Source organism: Amphiprion ocellaris, chromosome 12, assembly GCF_022539595.1.
Source record: "Amphiprion ocellaris isolate individual 3 ecotype Okinawa chromosome 12, ASM2253959v1, whole genome shotgun sequence".
NCBI lineage: Eukaryota > Metazoa > Chordata > Actinopteri > Pomacentridae > Amphiprion > Amphiprion ocellaris.
In genome coordinates this window covers 2,914,364-2,936,557 of record NC_072777.1, presented here as the reverse complement: position 1 = coordinate 2,936,557, position 22,194 = coordinate 2,914,364, and the positions used below count along the sequence as shown (strand labels likewise).

General features: G+C 38.4%; 1 protein-coding gene across 1 annotated transcript in view; it reads right to left on the bottom strand.

Moving 5' to 3' along the window:
• The window catches only part of mettl24 (methyltransferase like 24), a 55,051-nt gene that overhangs the window by 10,810 nt on the left and 22,047 nt on the right, over positions 1-22,194 (bottom strand). Inside the window, exons 2-3 of the mRNA XM_055016132.1 lie at positions 17,847-17,945; positions 8,803-8,939 (exon numbers count right to left, since the gene is read on the bottom strand). Coding sequence (XP_054872107.1) covers positions 8,803-8,939; positions 17,847-17,945 — 236 coding nt within the window. The remainder of the gene's footprint in view (positions 1-8,802; positions 8,940-17,846; positions 17,946-22,194) is intronic.

Here is a 22,194-nt window from a genome sequence, read left to right as displayed (position 1 = left end):
CACTGCGCATGTCAAACCACCACGTCACTCTGAAGCGTCCGGACGCAGACACTTTGGGAAGCTAGATGTGGTTTTTACCCCCAAAACATGACAGAGAAGTGAAAGAAAAAACACTATTTTCACGATGACTGGGAGGAACAGTTCTTTTTCACGACAGTGAAAGATAAATGTATGTATTTGCGGGGCGACTATTGTGTCGGCAAAGCGACACAATGTGTATAAACGCTACTTTAGCCGCTACAAAGCTTCCATGCTAACTAGCCACCTGCTAGCACAGACTGGATGCGCACTACGGACAGGAAAAGCCGGGACTTAAAGCCAGCTTTGGCATCTACTACGCGGTGAAAAGTTTCTTCGTGGAGAAAAATGTACCATTAGAAAAGCTTGTTTTAGTTACGACGGATGGGGCTCCTCCATGACGGGTCGCCATGCAGGCTTCATTGTACGATGCAGAGGTGATCCAGACTTCCCAACATTCCTACATTACCACTGCATCATTCACCAGCAGGACATATGTATGTACAAAAGTGGCCGGATCTGATCATGTGATGACTCGTGTGGTGAAGATCATAAATGGCTCCAAAGCCAGACAACCAGGAGATTGAAGGTGCTGCTGGAGGAGCTGTCAGCTGAACATGGTGACCTGTTACTACACACAGAAACCCCATGGATCAGCAGGGGAACAGTTTTGCAGCGTTTTTTGTCACTGTTGGCCGAAATCAAAGAGTTCATGCAATCCAAAGGGGAGGACACCTTGCTGCTTGAGGACACTGAGTGGATTCTTGACCTGGCATTTTTAACGGACATCACTGGGAAACTGAACCATCTGAACTGTGAGCTGCAAGGTAAAGGTAAGACATGATAAGTTCTGCAATGCCAGGCTTCCCACTAACACACATTTACAGACAAAGAAAGAGGTAACACATGTTGTCATTCAAAACACCATGCCATTACACAAAAATGTGGAAAATAATTTGTTGAAAACATGTAATGATTTGTTGTTATGTTCTGTTAAAAATGTTGCAATGCTGGTGAAAAATACTGGTGATTAATACTAATGTGATAGGATTCATTTCAAAATGTGAAAGAGTTGATTTTTTTTTTCTTCCATAACTGATAATTTGTACAAACATGGGACAGAGTTCATGAATTGTTCAAAAATGTTACAAAGGTAGTGGTTTGCACAAATGAAGCATGATTTGATGACAGTTAATGATTTCCTAAAAATGTTAGAAGTGATAATTTGCACAGAAATGTAACTGGTGTGATTTTGAACAAAGTGCTGCAAATATGCTGATTCATACAAAACTGCCAAGAAAGATATTTACAAAAGTTTCAGAGATGGGATACCTCTGACTTTTAAATATTGGAACAGATTTCAATATATATGTGTGTGTGTGTGTGTGTTTCCTACTGTCATTGTTGTGGAAATCGTTGTTAATAATTATTGTAAGGAATAATTAACATAAATGTGATCAGACAGTCTTTTTACATATTATTTTCATTATTATTATTATTATTTAAAGATGATGGTGCAAGTTTGCTGTTGAGGAAGTTTGTATCAAACAAGGTGCCCTTCGTACGACTCAGTACCCTTGAAGTAGCTCTCAGGTTCAAAAAGGTTGGTGAGCCCTGGTCTAGATATTGTTGATGTGGTAAATGACTATTCTAGTGTATATCTACACTACTGCTCAAAAGTTTCTGGATGTTCTGAACCATGGAGCCGGCACTGGCTGGGTGGGCCGGGAAAAAAAAAAAAACCTACTATCTGTAGCCCTCAGATCAGGGGTGTCCAACATGCGGCCCGTGGGCCAAAACCGGCCCTCCAGAGGGTCCAATCCGGCCCGCAGGACGACTTTGTAAAGTGTAAAAATTCCAGAGAAGACATTAACTGCAGACTGTAAATTAGTAAAACTATAAATTTAAAATAATTTCTAGACCATGACAAGTTGTTTAGATCATAAAGTAAAATACTAGATTGTTCATTGTTCTTTTGTCACTTTGTGTCTCATTTTTGCAATATTTAGTCTTGTTTTTGTTGTTTTTTGTCGTTTGTCTCATTTTTTACCGCTTGTCTTGTTAGTCTATTTTTTGTGGTTTTGTTTCCTGCTTTTGTCATGTTTTGTCTTGTTTGGTGTCATTTGTCTCCTTTTTTGTAATTTTGTGTCTCATTTTTGTAGTATTTTGTCTTGTTTTTGTGTTTTTTGTCTTTGTCTGACTTTTGTTAGATATTTTTGTCGTTTTGTTTCTCGTTTTTGTCTTTTTGTGCTTTGTTTTTGGCTTGCTTGTGTTTTTTGTCTTATTTTTGTCATTTTGTTTCTTGCTTTTGTCGTTTTGTGTCTCATTTTTATAGTATTTTGTCTTGTTTTTGGTGTTTTTTGTCTTTTTTTTCTGACTTTTGTCGTTGTTGAAATTGAATTTATATTTCTTCAGAAATTTCAAGTTGTTCATAATGTTTTGTAAAAAGATAAATCCTTAAATGTGTACTTTTGTTGCACTAAAACAAAGAAATATTAGAAGTTGTGGTTATTTATAGGTTATTATGCTGTGGTCTTACTGGTCACTGGAGATCAAACTGGGCTGAATGTGGTCCTGAACTAACATGAGTTTGACACCCCTGCCTTTTATATTTGCCTCTACATCTTGTCTTACTTGTATTACTGCCTTCTTTTTTCTCCCAAATACCACAGCGTTCTCAAAATATTTCCGTCTTCACACATTAGCGTAAGCATGATCCATGCATGATGATGGGCTGGCGCCCCTGCTGAGCTTTAGCCTAGCTTTTTAATTTTTTTTTCTTTTTATGCAGTGATGTTGATGAATTAACATGAGACACATCTTCTCTTCAGGTTGCAAATATGTAAAATGAACCATTTTCATTTTATATGTTGATTAGATTTATTAAGTTTCATACCAAAAAATATTTTTAATTTTTAATTCATTTTTTCATTTTTTTTTTACTGTAGCCTACTAAGACCTGAGCATTGGTTGGGCTTGTATTTTAGTTTTTTTTCTATTTTTTGGGATAAGGAATAACCAATAAAAATAATGATCAGATAATATCTAATATATGATTATTATATTTATTAAATTATTATTTATTTATTTTATTACTGTTACTGCTATTACTATTGTTGCTGTTATCATTATTATTATTGGTACTGTTATTATTATTGTTATTATCATTATTACTGTTGTTATTATTATGCTCAATATGCTATTTTTGAAAAAAATTGTGTCCAACATAACAGGAGAGTTAATCCTCCTGTTGTCTTCATTTACAGGCACCAAAATATGCTGTTTCCTTGTCTGAAAAAAATCCCAAAATTCAGCAAAAAAATTCCCCCAAATTTGGCAAGAAAATTTTTGTAAATATTTTCAAAAAATGAGTGAAAATCTTCAAAAAAATCCTAAAAATATCTAAAGTGAATATAAATATATATATATATATATATATATATATATATATATATATATATATATATATATATATATATATATATATATAATTAAAACTTCTGATATTTTCTTTAAGAACATTCACAAATTTTTTTTTTGTGAATGTTTGAAGAAACATTTTTAATATTTCTTTTTTCTGCCAAAAAATGTTCAAAGATTTCCCAAAAATGTTAAAAAAGTGGACATCAGAAGTTTCACTGTGAAAATATTTTTTTTTTCCACATTTTCAAACTTCAAAACGGGTAAATTTTGACCCGCAGGATGACACGAGGGTTAAGTATATGTACACAAGTATTATCAGTAAATTGTGAGTAAAAAGAATGAACTGAAAGTACCTATGTGATGCGTCTGATTGATCTATTATTATACATACAATGATAAAAGAAGAAGAAAAAAGTTGTGATATGCAAATCTGTTTTCAGCTTTTGGATTTTTTGTCTATTTTAGGTTTTGACATTTTAACATTTATTTAAATGAATGTGGTATTTTAAAGACTTCTTGTATTTTCCAAGGCTGTCAAATAAGCATATCACAGTACCAATCAGAGTATTCTCCTCAGAAGTGGGGTGAAGTGGACGTTTAAAACAGCATCAGATGGAAACGCTCGAGTCCAGTACTTGAATACTGGGTTAATTATCTTCACTGCTGCTCTCCCTCTAGTCTTTTTTTATTTAATTTTATTTTACCTGTCAAGTGGGAACAGCACACGTGTAATTAATCACCTTAATTATAGTTCAAGTATGTTAAGTGTTCCAGTGAAGCAGCACTATAGACTTTTTTTCTCCTCACAGCAGATGTTTTGACGCGTCCCAGTAAGAAAATCACAGTAAATAATAAAATGAATGATGGTTGAATTTACCCACTTCATTGTCAGGACTCTGGTGTTGAGCAGATTACCGCCACACTTTTACATTCGCAGTAAAATTAACAATATCACTGTTTAGTTACAAGTAAAGGTCATTATTTTCATTATCAGGAAAATGTCTCGTTTTTGTCGTTTTGTGTCTCATTTCTGTTGTTTTATGTATCGTTTTTGCCATTTTGTGTCTTGTTTTTCTCCTTTAGCGTCTCGTTTTTCTCATTTTGTCTTATTTTTGTTTTGTCTCGTTTTTCTCATTTTTAGTCTTGTTTTTCTCATTTTGGGTCTCATTTCTGTCATTTTGTGTCTGTCATTTTGTGTCTCATTTTTGTTGTTTTATGTCTCGTTTCTCTAATTTTGTGTCTCATTTTTGTTGTTTTGCGTCTTGTTTCTGTCATCTTGTGTCTCGTTTTTGTCGTTTTGTGTCGTTCTCAATGTGTTTCTTGTATTTGTCATTTTGTGTCTTGTTTTTGTCAATTTTTGTCTCATTTCTGTCGTTTTGTTTCTAAATTTTGTGTCTCATTTTTCTCATTTTGTGTCATTTTGTGGTTTTGTGTCTTGTTTTTCTCATTTTTCTCATTTTGTGTCTTGTTTTGCATCAAACAGTTTTCCTGTAGAATGTGTAGAGCAAAGCTATGTCCTCTCTTCTATTTTTCATATCTTCTTCACATTGTCAGCCTTGATTGAATGTCTCACTCTATCTCATATTATCAGGATCAGACTAATTCTTTGGACTTTTTTCTTGACTGTTTTCCATCAGTCATTTTGTCCTCTTGGTCAGCAGTAACAGCAGCTAAATATCTAGCTTCTACTGCTGAGAAAAAGATCACATTAGCATGGATTAGCAACCCTGTTACTGTGATTAGAGTAGGGTTAGCAAACAACACATAAAACATGGAATAAAAATGCTACCATTGATGTGTAAGTTGAACCAATCAAGCCTTTGATAGTTTATTACCTATTATTGATGAATATGGAGCAGAAAACTGGAAAAGAGAAGCTTTAATTTTCAGAAATTTTGATGCTTAAATTTCCTCCAATTCTGGAATGACCCATAAAGTTAAAGTAACCATTTCACACAATAATGGGCTCCGTTGGTGTTCTATTGGATTGTTATCATTACTAATGCATTAAAATACAAGCAGGATTTACATCCTGTAGCTGACTGAAGTTAATTTTAGTTCACTTCATGTTCTGCCAGGTGGCTTAATTTACTGCATAATAACTGATTGTATTTGATATTGTTCATTAATCGGTTTTTAAACCTGCTGTAAAGCAACTAAAGCTGTCAGATAAATGTGGTGGAGTGAAAAGTAGAATATTTCTCTCTGATGAAAACTTAAATGCACCATTAATATTATTAGACACGCTCGTGCTTTTCTGTTGAGTCAAAATGGAATTAAGTTGTCATTAATGTCTCTCAATTATGCCTGTGCTTTCCCCAAATAATATGCAATTACATGTCAGGATTTCTAGCAGATTTATTTCTACTTTTGTCACACCTAGACATGATGTGTCCAATCTGCATGTTGATGGGTATATAGGGCTGTTTTTCCCATGTTTTCTTGCTACTTTGTTGTGTTTTTGATTCAAAATTCAAAAGAAAATTCAAAAAGGCCTCTGTGACTCACTGAATGGATGCATGGCAAGCTTTCTAACAGAGTGATTACAGGTAACGCCATCCACTTTGACAAAAAAAGCAATTAGCTGTCATGATAAGTGTGTGATAATTATAATTATTTCTTCATTTTGGTTCGAAGGGCACTTCAGCCAGAGAGGGCAAAGTGGCACCGACTGGAGCTGCTATATTCGGTATGTTCCTCTTGTTGAAGCTCCAGAATTAGCCGCCGTTCACAGCTCTCTCTACTGCTGACTCTCAGCCAATCAGAGGTGAGCTAACTAAACATGACATGTTCACTGACATTAGGTAAATCTGGAACTGAACAATAAACATTGAAACCTCAACATCAACAACAATATCAGTCCATTACAACATTCTGTTTTCTTCTTGTAAAATGACTCATACATGCATGAAAGTCGTTGGTTTTCATGATTTTTATGAAGAACTGATTGATATCGTGATGCACGTAATGGCTTTAAGTGCCCAACGTCTACATCTTTGGTTTGTGTTTATTTACAGACCCATTCTGGGTACGGTTCCTTCCTATTTGTCTTGTCTTTTAACAAGGAAACATGGATCTCTGATCTATGGATACTCTGCAATTTGTCGTCCCCAAATCTGAACTGGGCAAGAAAACCTTTAGGTTTTCTGAACCTAATGCTTGAGACAAATTACAATCAAAACTTCAACTTCAAGCCCTTGTTCCACTGAATGAGTTTAAAGCTCTGGTGAAATCATTAGTCGACCTTGTCTGTCAGCAAGTTTAAATGTTGTTAATTTTATCTGCTGTTTGCTGTTTTAATGCGACTCTGCTGCTGTCCTGTTTGTCTCCCTTTAAATTCTGATTTGAGTGGGACTAACCTGGTTAATAAATAGATACTAGATAAATAAATAAAACAGGGAGCATCTGGATGGTTCCAGCATGCATGAAGAGATAATGTGTGATCCGAAAGGACAGACGTGGCGATGCTGAGACTGAAACTGGCGTAAGAGGAAGGATGAGAGAGGCTAGCTGAAGCATGGGAGGTGAAAAGGTGGATAATTGGTCTTTCATGTGGAAAAACATCCCCCTTCGCTCCACACCAATCAGAGAACAGCTGCTCGTCCTGCCGTCCACGGCTCGTTAAACAGCATGCAAATGAGATCCTCGCACAAGCAGAAAAACACACAAAACCACACGCATAAGAGTACATAGTGGGAGAATTCAGCAGTCCTGATAGCTTTTGATATTCCAACTGGATCTAGTCAGAATGTCACAATCTCAGATCTATGGATCCTCTGCAATCTGTCATAATATAATAATAAAAAATTATAAAATCTTTTTACAGTAGCGGTAAAACTAGCAATACCACTGTTTTTACAGTACAAGTAAAGGTCATTACTTTCATTATCAGGAAAATATGTCTCCTTTTTGTCATTTTGTGTCTCGTTTGTGTCGTTTGTGTCTCCTTGTTCTCATTTTGTGTCTCGTTTTTTCTCATTTTGTGTCTCATTTTTGCCATCTTGTGTTTAGTTTTTGTTTTCTGAACTGACAGATCAGCGCCGTCTGGAAAAATTCTAAGAAATGGTCAACAAATTGAGTTTTACTTTTAAATACCTGGGATTTTTAATTGACGACAATTTGTCTTGTTTTCATGCAGCAGGAGGCTGTAGTGCAGAGCAGAACTCTCCTGAGCTTAGATACTCAGCATACCTGGCAGAGATCCAGCAGTATGACCATGAAGTGTACGTATGCATTTGTGTTGTAAATCTAGGTCACGTAGGGGACACGGGGAGGAACTCCAGCTAGCAGTTTGACTTGATTAACTGCTGCTCCAGGCTCTCAGGACATTTCTTTTGTTCCTCGTAAAGTTTCTATGTTTTCATAGAGCTCCATTTTTAATTTTTTTTTAGGTCAACTCGCTGTTCCTGCATTAGCCAGAGTTAAGGGGGCGACTTAGTGTAAATTGAATTCATTCCAGAGGTCTTATGGGTTCATTTAGATAGGAGGAAAAAAATGGTAATGTGGCTTTCTTGGCAAAAAATCAAAGCTGTAAGTTACTTTTCCCCTCAAGCTGATATTCAGGTCAGATGTTCAAATGTTTGCATAAATCACAGAGATGCATAACAGCGGCGCTTTTATTTTCGGTGCATGTAGCGTGTCAGTCAGCCAGAGGATGTCAGATATGCTTCTCTCCCGTCTCTCCGTTTGACCTCCAACCTCTTCTCCTCAGAGGATCAGGAAGCCAGAAGCAGCAGAACACCGACTACATCTGACGCCAGCCACCTGTGCCGTCTCTCAATAGTCAAATTAATAAGCTCTCTCTCCCTGCAGACCTCAGCTGCACCTCGCAGACCCAGCGGAGCAGAACCGGGCCGAGCTGATCCACGACACCAGGCCAACCGGGAGTGATTGACTCCCCGGTCTTCAAAGTCAAACACCTCCGTGGTCCAGCTGACTGGGTTCCAGATTAGTTGCCAGTCAGCGAGAGGAAGGAGAGATGGAGTGGATATGATCTGTTCCCTTATTATCACAACGAATTGCAAATAAAAATGCGAGTGGAAATCTCCGAGTAGAGACACAAAGACAGACCCTGGATAAAAATAGCCTCAGTTTCCAATTAGTCACTGAGATGGGAGGACATGAGAAGACGAGGCCAACAGGGGTCATAGAGACGGAGATGTTCTTCCTGCTGTGTTATGTGGAAAACAGCTTTTATTCTTTGATCATAAAAAAATTTCCTGGGAGAAGAGAAGAGGCAACTATGGTGATTGTGTTTAGATGTCTCAAAGTCACCAGATGTTCTGAATAGCGGTTGCATGTACAGAGCTCATTGATGCTGGACGTATTGGTATGTGTGAGTGTGTGTTCATTCATACCCACCCAAAGGAGTACACCCTGCAGTGTTTGCTCTGTATGCGGTGGGACAGACTGTACTGGGGGTCCAGGCACACAGTCCAGTCACTGGTGGATCCTCCCTGGACAGCTTCTTCCTCACCAGGTGATGATGCACAGAACACCTGGACACACACAAACACACAACATACACTTATAGCAATCATTTCTGATAACAACAAGCAGAACTTATTGCTAAGGTTATTCTCTGTGACACTGGAAGTCCTGCGATGCAAATATAAAGCAGGCATCATACTGGGAAATTAATAAATGAATAGTAGAGAAACTAGTTTTACTCACTTTTACCTTTCGATGGTGCCGACACATCTTGATGTAAACTACATAAAACCATTCATTTTATGCCTCGTTTTTGTCGTTTTGTTTCGTTTCCCTCGTTTTATGTCTTTGTCAATTTTTGTCTAATTTTTGTCGTTTTGTGTCTCATTTATCTCACTTTGTGTCTCATTTTAGTTGTTTTGTCTCATTTTTCTCCTTTTGTTTCTCATTTTTGTTTTGTGCCTTGTTTTTGTCGTTTTGTGTCTTGTTTTTGTCATCAGCGTCATCAAACAGTTTTCCTAAAGAATGTGTAGAGCAAAGCTATGTCCTCTCTTCTATTTTTCATATTTTCATCACATTGTCAGCCTTGATTGAATGTCTCACTCTGCCTCATATTATCAGGATCAGACTAATTCTTTGGACTGTTTTCCATCAGTCAGTTTGTCCTCTTGGTCAGCAGTAACAGCAGCTAAATATCTAGCTTCTACTGCTGAGAAAAAGATCACATTAGCATGGATTAGCAATGCTGCCATTGATGTGGAAGCTGAGCCTTTGATAGTTTATTACCTATTATTGATAAATATGGAGAAGAAATTTGTAAAAGAGAAGCTTTATTTTTCAGAAATTTTGAAGCTCAAATGTCCTCCATTTATGGAATGGCCCTTTTACTGCCTTAGAGAAATGTTAGTTGGGACACATTGTGCATAATGTTTGAAATATGTCAACAGAAAAGTTGTAATTCAAGTCGTAACTACTGGACTTTGTACATAATTTCCATTGGTGGTGCTCAAACACACTGGGTAGTTCTAAATTCTCCAGAAATCCTGTGCTATGTCCGTCCACTGTTCAGCTCAGCAGAGATCAGACTGACATGGTGCTAGAGCCCAATCTGTGACCAGCTGCTGTTTCCTGTCAAAAGTGCAAACAGCCCTTTGGAAACATCCACAAAAGCTCTGCATGTTTTTCAGTGTTCAGTAAGAGGGGCAATGCAACTGACCACATAGCACACTGACACTTAAGCTATAGTATGACCAGAAGTGTGTACATGTCCACTGTTACAGTCTGCATCAGTCTGGATGCACATGCAGAAAGCACGACTTTGCCTTTAGTCTTCAACAGCATTAGTCTAACCAGGAATGAAATGTGGAGCTTTAATTTCTGTAGAGTTAAACACTGACATAATGAACATTTCGTTTTTAAAATGTCCCAACACTCTTTTTTAAAATGTCCCAACACTCTTTTTTAAAATGTCCCAACACATACAGCATAAATCTCTGCCAGAGAGTCTGACCTTAGGCTAGAATATGCTTGGGCTTCGTTGTGCAATGATATGCAAACTCATCGTGATGCACAGCTGGAACTGATGCCGGGTCACAAGAGGATGAAAGAAAGACGGTAAACAAGGACGAGATTGAGGTACTCACTCTGTTTGTGCTTTATATGTTGAAAAATCCACAGAGTTCAATTCGACAACTTTGCGGGGTCATGAATGCAATCTGTGTGCTGAGATAGTTCAATAGAGAGACTGAAGATCTGAAGATTCAGTCCTGGGATTCAGCAGAAGTGATGGATGAGGTTTTATTGATCAGGAGGTCAGGGGTTTAATCTTAACACTTACCCTTGAGATCCCAGCAGGAACATTAGTATCCACTCTACTCTCATGTATTAGTGACAAATAAAGATTTTTTAATTAAATAAACAGGTCTAGTCCTGCCATTAGCAGCAGTAGAGCTCTAATCCTGGCTACCATGTTCTCCACCAGCCTTTCACACTGATGACGGGGAATCTTGTCCCATTCTTCTTGAATTACTGCTTTTAATACTTCTAAATTCTTTGGTTTACACTTTGAAATAGACCTTTTGATAATCCACCACAGATTTTCAATGGGGCTCATGTTCGGGGATTGATCTGGCTACTCTGAGTTCTGGATACTGAGCTCCTGCAGCCAAGTTCTTCTGGCCCTGGATGTGTTCAAGGGGCATTATCTTGTTTGACCTCGACGGAACAGAGCATGTGGGTTTGGAGAATGGCACAATACTTGGCAGAGTTCAATGAGATGACCAACACCAGCGGCACTCATGCATCCTCAAACCATGATACTGCCTCCACCATGCTTGACAGTAGGTACTGTACATGCTGGAGATGATGCTTCTCCTGGCCTTCTGCGTACCTTCGCATTAGCAGCAGGAAGATAAAGCTGGAAACTGGACTCATCTGACCACAGAATCTTCTTCCAGTTCCTGTCTGTCCAGTTCTTGTATGCTTGGGTCCAACGACGCTGGGCTAACCACTGTCTCTCATTGATCAGGGGCTTCTAGACAGCCTTGGAGGACCTTAAGCCATGATCTGAAAGTCGGCCATTAGTGACATCAGTGACAAATAAAGGGTTTTTAATTCAATAAACAGGTCTAATATAATATTACAGGCAAATTCTTCATATTATGTTTGCCAAAGAATTATATCTGAACACACCTAAATAGTTATTGTACCATTTGTCTCATGGAATAACAGGAAGCCTTTCTCATAGAACTATCAATTGATAAAGTAGGGACAAAAATGAACATGATAAATCTCCTCTATTGCAATAATATTTTTAGCAAAACTCTCTTTAATGTACCCTAATCCTGACCCGAACCCAACAAGATGCCTTTCTCATACAACTATTAATTATTAAAATTGCTACAAAAGTGAACAGCATAAATCTCCCGTATTGCAATGATCTCTTTAGCAGAACTTCCTTTAAATACTGTGCAATAATCAAAGGCTTGTGCTGAAATTTTATATTTTAATTCAGTATTTTTAAGCTTTAAAACTCCATCCGGGTTCTATCCTCTGCATGTTTGAGTTTCTCTGTGTTTATACTGCATGAGGCTTGTGCCTGCAGAAACTGTGTTGGTGCTCATGTATATACATGTCAGCTGTTGTACGTCTACAGCTCTACAAGCTTCAGCACAGAAGCTGCTGCTCAAAATGTTTGCTGTCTGGTTTCTTTAAGCTCTGTCTGCTGCAGAGATCCCAGTTTGCAGAGGAAGGAACAACATTGGCTCAGGCGTGGTGATATCAAGCAGAAATCTGTGGCTTCGCCGCTCCAGTTCAAACACCACAGCATGTGTGTAAATATGTGTGTTGTCCACTATCTAGTATCACCGGCTCACAGTCGGGTTGCTGGAAAAGGAGCTCACACAAAATGTTTTACAGCTGTGTCAAGGTGGAAGAAAACAGTGAGGAAAGAAGGAGTGCTTTTTCCGAAAGTATTCTGAAATTTAAATGAAAAGAAATCATGCACGCTGTGTCCCACCTCTTCTCAAATCAAGTCTATTGTTCGCCTAAAAGTGACATTTGAAGCTGTTTCATTATGCATGTTTGCATTCCGAGGCCAAAGCCCGAGTTGCCTCTAGATTTTAACAGCTTCTAAAGAACCTCGTAGGCATAGTTTTTTCTTGCTGTGGCCTTTAAATGTCTCCCTCTAATCAGATCGCTCAGTGACAGGTCAGGCAGGAAGGCACCAGCTGAGTCAAGCACAGTGCGTCACCATTTGACAGGAAATAAAAGTCGCCCCGATGGGTCTCTGTTGCAAAGAGCGCTGGAATTCTATTGGTGCAGTAGTCTATTTAAATGATTTTTTTTAATATGCTCCATTATGTCCATCAGTGTTAATGTGTTCCAGATGAAAGCATTCATGCACAGCGTGTAATGAAATGCAAAATCGCTCTTGATTGTTTTGCCACTTCACATCTGCAGAATTGAACTGCTCACTGTTGAACAATGTCAAACAGAACACTGAGCTGTGAGAATAAAGAAGACCTGAGATGATGCTCTCAGTGAGGATACAGTAACTGGTTATAGTTGAAGCAACAGACAGGTCTCAATTCATCTTTAATTTCATGTTTGCTTCAGAAAATATGATCCAAAATATATAATTATCTTACGCTAAGCCAAGTATGCAGTGATGGTGCCCCCTCAATACTGTAACGACAGATTGGAACTGTTTTGGTGGACACAAAAACTACACTAAAAGATGCAAAACTGACACAAAAAGACACAAAAATGGCACGAAAACATAAAAAAGCACTAAACGATGCAAAAAATGACATGAAATGACACAAGAAGACACAATAATGGCACTAAAAGACACAAAAATGACTACAAGATGCAAAAATGACACAGACACAAAAATTGCACTAAAAGACAACAATTGCACTAAAAGAAGCAAGAATAACACAAAAAGACACAAAATGGCCCAAAAAGACACAAAAATGACACTGAAAGATGCAAAACTGACACAAAAAGACACAGAAATGGCACAACAAAATGCAAAAATGGCACAAAAACATAAAAAAGCACTAAAAGATGCAAAAAATGGCATAAAATGACACAAAAAGACACAAAATGGCACAAAAAGACACAAAAATGACACTGAAAGATGCAAAACTGACATAAAAAGACACAAAATGACACAAAAATAACACTGAGAAATATAAAAATTGCGCTGAAAGACACTAAAATGATGCTAAAAGATGCAAAAATGACACAAAAGGACACAAAATTGCACTAAGACACTAAAATGATGCTAGAAGATGCAAAGCTCACACTAAAAGACACAAAAATTGCACTAAAAGACACAAAAATGACACAAAAATGTCACTAAAAATGCACAAAGGCATAAAATTGCACTAAAAGACACTAAAATGATGCTAAAAGATGCAAAAATGACACAAAAATGGCACTGAAAGACACTAAAATAACTAAAAAGGCACTAAAAGATGGTAAACTGACACAAAAATGGCTCTCCAGGAATTCTCCATCGTCTTGTTGCTCCCTCCCTACTCTCTGACTGCTACTGATCTCTGGTCGGGTCTCAGACCGTCTCTCTGAGCTACACTTCCACCAGACACCATGTCAGTCAGCATTACAGCTGAGGATGCTGCCATCTTCCTGCACCAGCTCCCTCCACCCTCGCCTGTCACCGTCGATGATGGACAGTTCCCTTCCAACACGCTCCGTCTTTCCATCCTTGTCCCTTCCTGTCCTCACACACAGCCCAGCGTTAATTCATTATGAGCAGCGTTTCTGCTTTGTGAAAGATATAGAATGAGCGCTTAGTCATTTTGGAGTGTTCTGGCCGTATTGTGCGAGGAGGAAAAGATAAGATGCTGGTTTATCTCTACAATGAAAGAACACCAGCAGCACGTGCACTCTAAAATAAGTCAGACTAGCCGAATCAGGAGGAACAGAGTGACTGAAGCCCTAAAAATGGACTAAACATCTGGAGACGTCACAGCATTTATTTCTGTCCAGAGCTGTATTAATTTTCTACCAAGATCTTATATTGATGATAGGAGAGTCGGACCCCATCACTTTGGAACAGGGTAAATCTGGACTCATCACACCACATGACCTTCTTCCATTGCTCCAGAGTCCAGTCTTTATTCTACCTAGAAAACTGAAGCCCTTTTTTCTGATTAGCCTCACTGATGAGTGGTTTTCTTAGAACTACAGTTGTTTAGTCCCAATCCTTTGAGTTGGAAATGTTCTTACTTTCACTATTAAACACAGCCGTGAGTTCTTCTGTTGATTTCCTACGATCATCTTCCGACTGCATTTCTTCCTCGAAGATGGTGGTTCACCACTATCCTTCAGGTTTTAATAATGCGTTGGACGGTTCTTCACCTGATTTTGTCACACCCTCAAGCTCAGCTGCCAGCTAGTGGCAGATTCTCCCTCCCCTTCCCTATCTCTCTCCTAGGTGGCATGTGGCATGCAGACAGGGGCTGCCAATCACAATCAGCGGAATTGGCGGGCCAGCAAGTGGGAGTGATCACCAATCACCATCACTCCTCCATATAAGTCAGATGTTGCCACTACTCTTCGCCGGATCATGAACTATCCCAGTTAGTATTGGCCCTGGTTCAGTCTAGCTCCTTGCTTGTGCTCACCTGTACTCTGTTGTGTTCCAGTTTGGGTTCCTACTTGCTCGCCCTTCCTGCTTGGATCTCCCCTGAACCGCTGTGGATCTCCCCTGAACCGCTGTGGATCTCCCCTGAACCGCTGTGGATCTCCGCCACCACCACGGCTCCAGGCAAGATGCCACCGCTGCAGCACCTGTCCGAAAACCGGATTTCCACCAGCCACACGCCACCTCTCCTGCCCAGTCCTCCCATCACCTGTTCCTACCTCGGACAGTTAAGTTCCCTGCCAGTCAGACTAGTTATTTCCCATGTTTTCCAACATCCTGGTAGCTTTAGACCTGCACCGAACTATTCAGCAGTTGTGTTACCCTGTACATGTTCTGTGATTCGTTCTCCTGCCTTGGTAGTACCAAGTTTGGTTTAATTCAGCTAAAACAATAGTTCCTGTGTATAGAGTTTTGTTCTTACTACCCTCCGGTCCTTTAGGGGGTCCTGTTCAGCTTTAGCGCCAAGCATCCTACCGTCTTGCCTAGTTACCCCGCATACGTCACATCCTGTTGTGTTGTTGTGTATTTTTGTAAAAAATAATTGTGAACTTTTATATGCCAATCTGCCATGTCTCTGTTGTTCTGCACCGGAGTCTCTGCCTTCGGCATCATAACAGATTTTAGTAGTTTCATCCGGTAATTTGATCCGTCTGAGACAGACTAACATCCTTTCCATGACCACAGGATACGTCTTCCAACACGGTTTCAGAAATGAGAAGCTCCTCACTGCATCAGCTACAGTTAAATAAGTTGTTGCATTTGAAACATATTCATCACTGCAGTAATTATCCAATGGAAGACTCTTAGTTAAATCTAGATAGTGACTTTTTTTTTTGGACAGTCAGCGTATATTTGACAGTTGATTGTGTACATGCAGGTTTTATGTACCAGTGAGCGCTCACACTGCAGTTCTGGCCTGATGGTTGTACAAGGAAGCATGATTAGTAGATGGACAGTTCAAAATAAAACCATGTCTTTTGCGTTGCGTTCACAGTCGGGACAAAGGAAGCAGGATTTCAGGCTTTCGCAGATATTTTTCACATTATGAAGCAGAGCGTCTTAATCAAACAGTTGTAATTAATGCTGATATGGACCAAGAAACAAACGACAACATCTCATTGATTGAGTCTGAATGGAGAGGCAGTGAGTTCCATCTGTATGGTAATCAATAGAATAATGAATTCACGAAGGAGCTGCCGAGCAAGACGAGCGCTGAGCTGAATGTGAAAGAGTTGTAGCTTCAGTCATCTGCTGACGGATGCAGTCTGATACACACAACAAAAGCCAGACCTCCAGGCAAATAATAGCAGCTGTTTTTTTAATGCTACGTTTAAGCATCTGGTAACAATATTTGGTAAATCTTGGTTCGAGTGGTTAAAAATCTGATTCAGGATTATGTGCTTCCTCGTGGAACATAGCCTGAAGCAAAGCATGAAGCACAGCCAACATCTCAAATAAAGAACAGAGAAAAACTAAAAATACATCACACTTACAACTGAACGAGGTCAAACCTGAGCGACCGGGAACTTGGAGATCAACAGTCGAGGTGTTGTGAGTTTCTGAAATAACAACTCTGTCTAAAAATAATAGTTTTAAAATCCTGTGAAGACGAGTTCTCTTCACACCCGGCAGAAAAACGAGAAAACCATGCCAAGAAACGACAACCTGTATTCAGTTTCACACTTTGGTAAAGCTGTTGCGTCTTCGTATCTGCTCTGTGAATCTTCCACATCAGATTATAGTGCTGTCGTTTGTTGTGCTGTGTTTGGGCAGTCGGCATTTTCTGTTTGAAACTCATCAGCTGTCATACAGTTGCAGGTACACACTACCAGACTAATTCTTTTTGAAAACTGTTTGATGATGCTGACAGCAAAAACAAGAAAAAATTAGAAAAACAACATACAAAATGAGAAAAATGACAAGACACAAAACAACAAAAACGAGACACAAAGCGCCAAAAACAAGATACAAAAGGATAAAAATGAGACACAATGAGAAAAATGAGACACAATACGACAAAAAGAGGCCAGTTCTCCCTCGAAAAAGAGATTTTTAATCTCAAGGGACTTCCTGGTAAAATAAAGGTTAATAAATAAAAAATAAATTTAAAAAAACGAGACACAAAAGACAAAAACGAGAAAGAAAATGTCAAAAACGAGAAACAAAACGTCAAAACGGGACACAAAAAGACTAAAACAAGACATGAAATGACAGAAACAAGACAGAAAATGAGAAAAACGAGACACAAAATGACAAAAAGGAGACATGAAATGACAAAAACATCATCAAGAGGGTTGTGGAACACGTTCCAGGCATAATAATTTTTCTTTAAAATATTTTGATGATTTAAAAAAAAAAAAAAAAAAAAAAGTTAACACAATTATAAGAGACATCCATGAAAAATAATACCAATAAAAAGTGGATTTAAATTTCATTTGAACTGTTTTATTAGAGATTCAGTTTGGTCATCAGGGGATGGAACAAGAGAAAAATGGCATTTTAGGGGGAACTCCAGATTGATTTGGTATTTTAAAAGTATTTTCAAACATTTTTTTCTCCCAGTTTTTTTAGATTTGGTGTCAGGACAAATAAATTTACACAACAACTGCATGTTTTAACATTTTGTACATGGATTATTTGTAATTTGATGGGTGGGATGTAAAATGTCAACCCACATATCCATCAGACTGAGCAGTACGTGAACAGATTGGCTTGGCCACTGTCCCTGGCATAGAATAAGATAAATGTGGTTTTGCACAGCAGGACGTTACTTTAGGTGTGATGTGGAACAATGACTCACCTGTGGGGTTGTGATGTAACTGAGGAACCTTTTGGCTTCGTCCTCCAGAGAGCGACTCTCCCCGGCCCAGGGCTGCAGGTCGATGTGCCACCGAGGAGTCTGCAGGAGAACACGCATACATGTATGATGGGTAACATTCATAGAACATGAGAATGGCCCCAGCTAGAAGCAGGCCACTCAGAAGAAACTCCAGCGTGAGGACAACAATAAAGTGTTCTACCATTAGTGTAGATCCACTGATAGAACTGGGTCACAGTGTGCTCAGTGGAACATTTCCCACACATGTCAGCGACAAATAAGTTCATTTCTGTTGTTATTTTAGTAAAACTGGGACTGTTATTTGTTCCTGTGCATCCTGTACTGCAGGGGTGTGAAACCTGTGGCCAGCGGGCCAAAAGCAGCCCTCCAGAGAGTCCTGTCCGGCCCGATTTGTAAAGTGTAAAAACTAGAGAGAAGACATCAACTGCAGATTATAAATTAGTAAAACTATGAATTTAAAATAATTTCTAGACCATGACAACCTCTTTTGATCATAAAGTAAAATATTAGATTGTTCTTTCATTGTTTTGTGTCTCATTTTTGTAATATTTTGTCTTGTTTTTATAGTTTTTTTCGTTTTTTGTCTGACTTTTGTCACTTGTTCCATGGTTTTGTCATTTTGTTTCTTTTTGTGTAATTTTTTGTCTTTTTTGTTGCTTTGTCTCTTTTTACTTGCTTCATGTCATTTGTCTCATTGTTTGTCGTTTTGTGTTTCATTTTGTAATATTTTCTCTTGTTTTCGTTGTTTTTTTGGTTTTTTTTGGTCTGACTTATCGTTTCTCTCATGTTTTTGTCGTTTTGTGTTTCTTTGAGTCCCGTTTGTGTTTTTTATCTTATTTTTGTGGCTTTGTGTTTTGCTTTATTTGTTGTTTTCTCACTTTTGTCATGTTTTGTCTCGTTTTTGTCATTTGTCTCAAGAAATTTCGGGTTTTTCATAATGTTGTGTAGAAAGATATTTTATTAAATGTGAACTTTTTTTGCACTAAAACAAAGGAAATATTTGGAGTTGTGGTTATTTCTAGGTTGTTATGCTGTGAATTTACTGGTCACTGGAGATGAAACTGGGCTGAATGTGGAACCTGAACTAGAATCAGTTTGACACCCCTGCTGTAGTGGAAGCTACAGACGTGTGGAAAGCTGAGCTGTGAGTTGCGGGTGGAAAAGTCCGACCTTCATCATCAGCTGGCCGGAGCAGCTTCTGTGATCACATTCCTGAAACCTGGCAGAGCTCTGCTTCACAGTCAGCTTCACTTCTACAGGAATGTGCCTGTTTATGATTAGAGGCCCTGAGATGGAGAGCGAAGAACGAGACGGAGGGAGAGAGGAAAAAGTGCCACCATGGCTGAGTGTTCATTAGCAGCCCTGGTATTAATTATCCTCAGCGATTTCACGATAGATAGCGCTGCGTGGGATGTTTCTGGACGCTGCAGTGGATTCTCACATTTTACATGGTTGTGCACAGATTCATTCTTGGCTGGAACGAATGTGATCTTGTTTGGGATTGTTGGGCACATCTGGCAAACAATCTGTCAAGGACATAATCTGTTAAAGGAAATGTTTTCATGCATCTTTTCACATTTACTGCACAAACGGCTGCATAGCTTTTATTTACGATCACATAGTTGAGCTCATAGAGGTGGTTTGTGTGTGGAGCAGGTGCTGTGCATTGGTTGGTGATTTTTTTAAGTCGGTGCATCATATGTATTCATACATTCACATTATATGTGCAATATTTATGTATACTTAAATGTACATTCATGTGTGTTTCAATGAAGTTAACATTAAATGAATGATAAATCCAGTGTAGACATTGTTAATGTGGTAAATGACTATTCTAGCTGGAAACAGCTGATTTTTAATGGAATATCTCCATAGAGGTACAGAGGAACATTTCCAGCAACCATCACTCCTGTGTTCTAATGCTACATTGTGTTAGCTAATGGTGTTGAAAGGCTCATTGATGATTAGAAAACCCTTGTGCAGTTATGTTAGCACATGGATAAAAGTGTGAATTTTCATGGAGAACATGAAATTGTCTGGATGACCCCAAACTTTTGAACAGCTGTGTACATATTTAAACTGTGTATACTGTATCTATCAAGTATCAGACCATATTCATCTTAATCTTTTTCCCTTCATATAATTGCCTAACCAACATTATTAGGCAATTTACACTACTGCATAACTTTGTACACTACCATTCAAAAGTTTGGGGTCACTTAGAAATGTCTTTATTTTTGAAAGAAAAACTTTTTTTTAAAAATGAAGGTAACATTAAATGAATGATAAATCCAGTCTAGACATTGTTAATGTGGTAAATGACTATTCTAGCTGGAAAATATAGCGCTACAGTGGCGCTTCGAATGTTAGACCGTCCTTGAAAACACAAAACTTTGAAGCCATTTTTCTCAAAAACTCAGAAAATGGGTTTTATATATTTGCAATCACTGGCAGTATTTCCTCAAGCATATTCCTTTATTGCTTTGGAGTATCAATTGCTAGGTAGGTTATTTTGTCATATTTTTGCCATTTTTTATAATTTAAAGCTGTTTTATCTAATTTGAAATGTATAAATCTGGACAGTTATATATTTTTCCATTAACATTTCTTTTTTTTGAGCTGATTCACTATAGGCTCAGTTTTTTTTGCTTGTGCAGTTATAGATCTGCAAGTGGGATGTTTGTATGTTGTACTTTTGTTCTGAGCATATATTCATTACACACATGTGGACAACTTTATGTGGACAAAGAGTGACGGCGCTCCGCTAACATGTTTTCTGACAGCACCGTCATGTCTTCCTCCAGTGAGGCTGATCCTGGACCTGCCAGTGCAGAGAACCAGCTGTTCCTTTAATGGCCACAGAGCTCCATCCACGCTGAGCTACTCAGTGTTGGGCTTTCGGCCTTCAATCGATTTTGCAACATGTCAAAACATCTGAATGCTCTCCATGACTCGACTCTCCCCTCCTCTGTCTGCATCGTGTCACTCCTCTGTTTGTTTCCTTTTCTCTCATCCTGCTTCACTTCTCTCCCTCTTTTTTCTCTCTCTAGTGTCTTAATCAGAAATGACTCCGGGCACCAGAAGAGAGGAAGGCTGCTGGATGCTGAGGATGACGGGAGATTTTCTGCTGAGAGAAACTTACGACGGTGCAAAAACTAGCTGCATTGAATTTTAAAATCTCATATCATGAAAATGTGACCTCTTTAATTCAACCAACGCAAATCACAGGCTTCCATAGGCTATGTGGTTAATATTAGCTATGACTTATGTCGGAGTTTCGTTCCTACAGCCCGACATAAGTCGATTTTCGCCTTAAGTCGGAACTCCGGCAAAAATGTAAACGATGCCGTTACGTGCAGTGTTACGTTCGCTGTTTTGCCCTGTTTCGAGTGTTTTATTCTAATTTCACTTCCATGGAAACTGCTTTCCTTTTCTTCCAAGCATCAGAAGAGTCTGACTTACGCTGGGAGCCATAATGAAGGACAGAAAGTTAGTGAATGTAGCACAATCCAAGGTGGTGTACAACCAGAGAATGGAAACAAAGCCGTCTGCTAGCACCACTCCACTCGCCAACTAGTTCAATGTAACCAGTTCCAACATAACGACGAAACGTCGTAGGTCAAGGATGTCGTAAACTGAGGACTCCCTCTAAACCAAAAGTTGGTTATTGTGGGTAGTAACTTTTTAGCATCCAAGACAGTCAGATTTATTCCCCCAAAATCTACAGATCTTTCTGCTTTTTAAATTCACCATCAAGTAGGAATGTGATAATATATCGGTACTGATGATCATTGTGAATTTTCTGAAGTTTTAATATTGTCATCGTGTTAAATAGCAGCATCTGGTTGACGCTCCAACATGTGAAGCAACATACAGCACAGTTACAGCTGCAGAGATGTATTTTGAGTGCGATTCATTTGCCCAAAAAATAGACAAAACATAAAATAAATGAAGTTAAAGATAAATTTGACTGATGGATTTATTTCATTTTGTTGAAATTTGTCAGGAATAATTTTGCCAGAGTATGTAAACCTTTTAGCACAACTGTAAGTTCCTTTTAAACACACATTATTTAATTGGCTCATTAGTAGTAGATGATATTTCCATTTTGACAAAACCCAACAACTTGCTCTCCATAGAAAATAAAATGTAAAGATAAGTACTAATTAAGTAAATGCCATCATAATTAATGTGCTTTACAGATTTTTTAATGATAAAAACAGTGATTACTGGTTTAATAGTAATTATGATGTCTTTCTTCTCGTGTTTACATCTGGCTCAAGCTCCCCTTTAGAGCATTTGTTGTTCA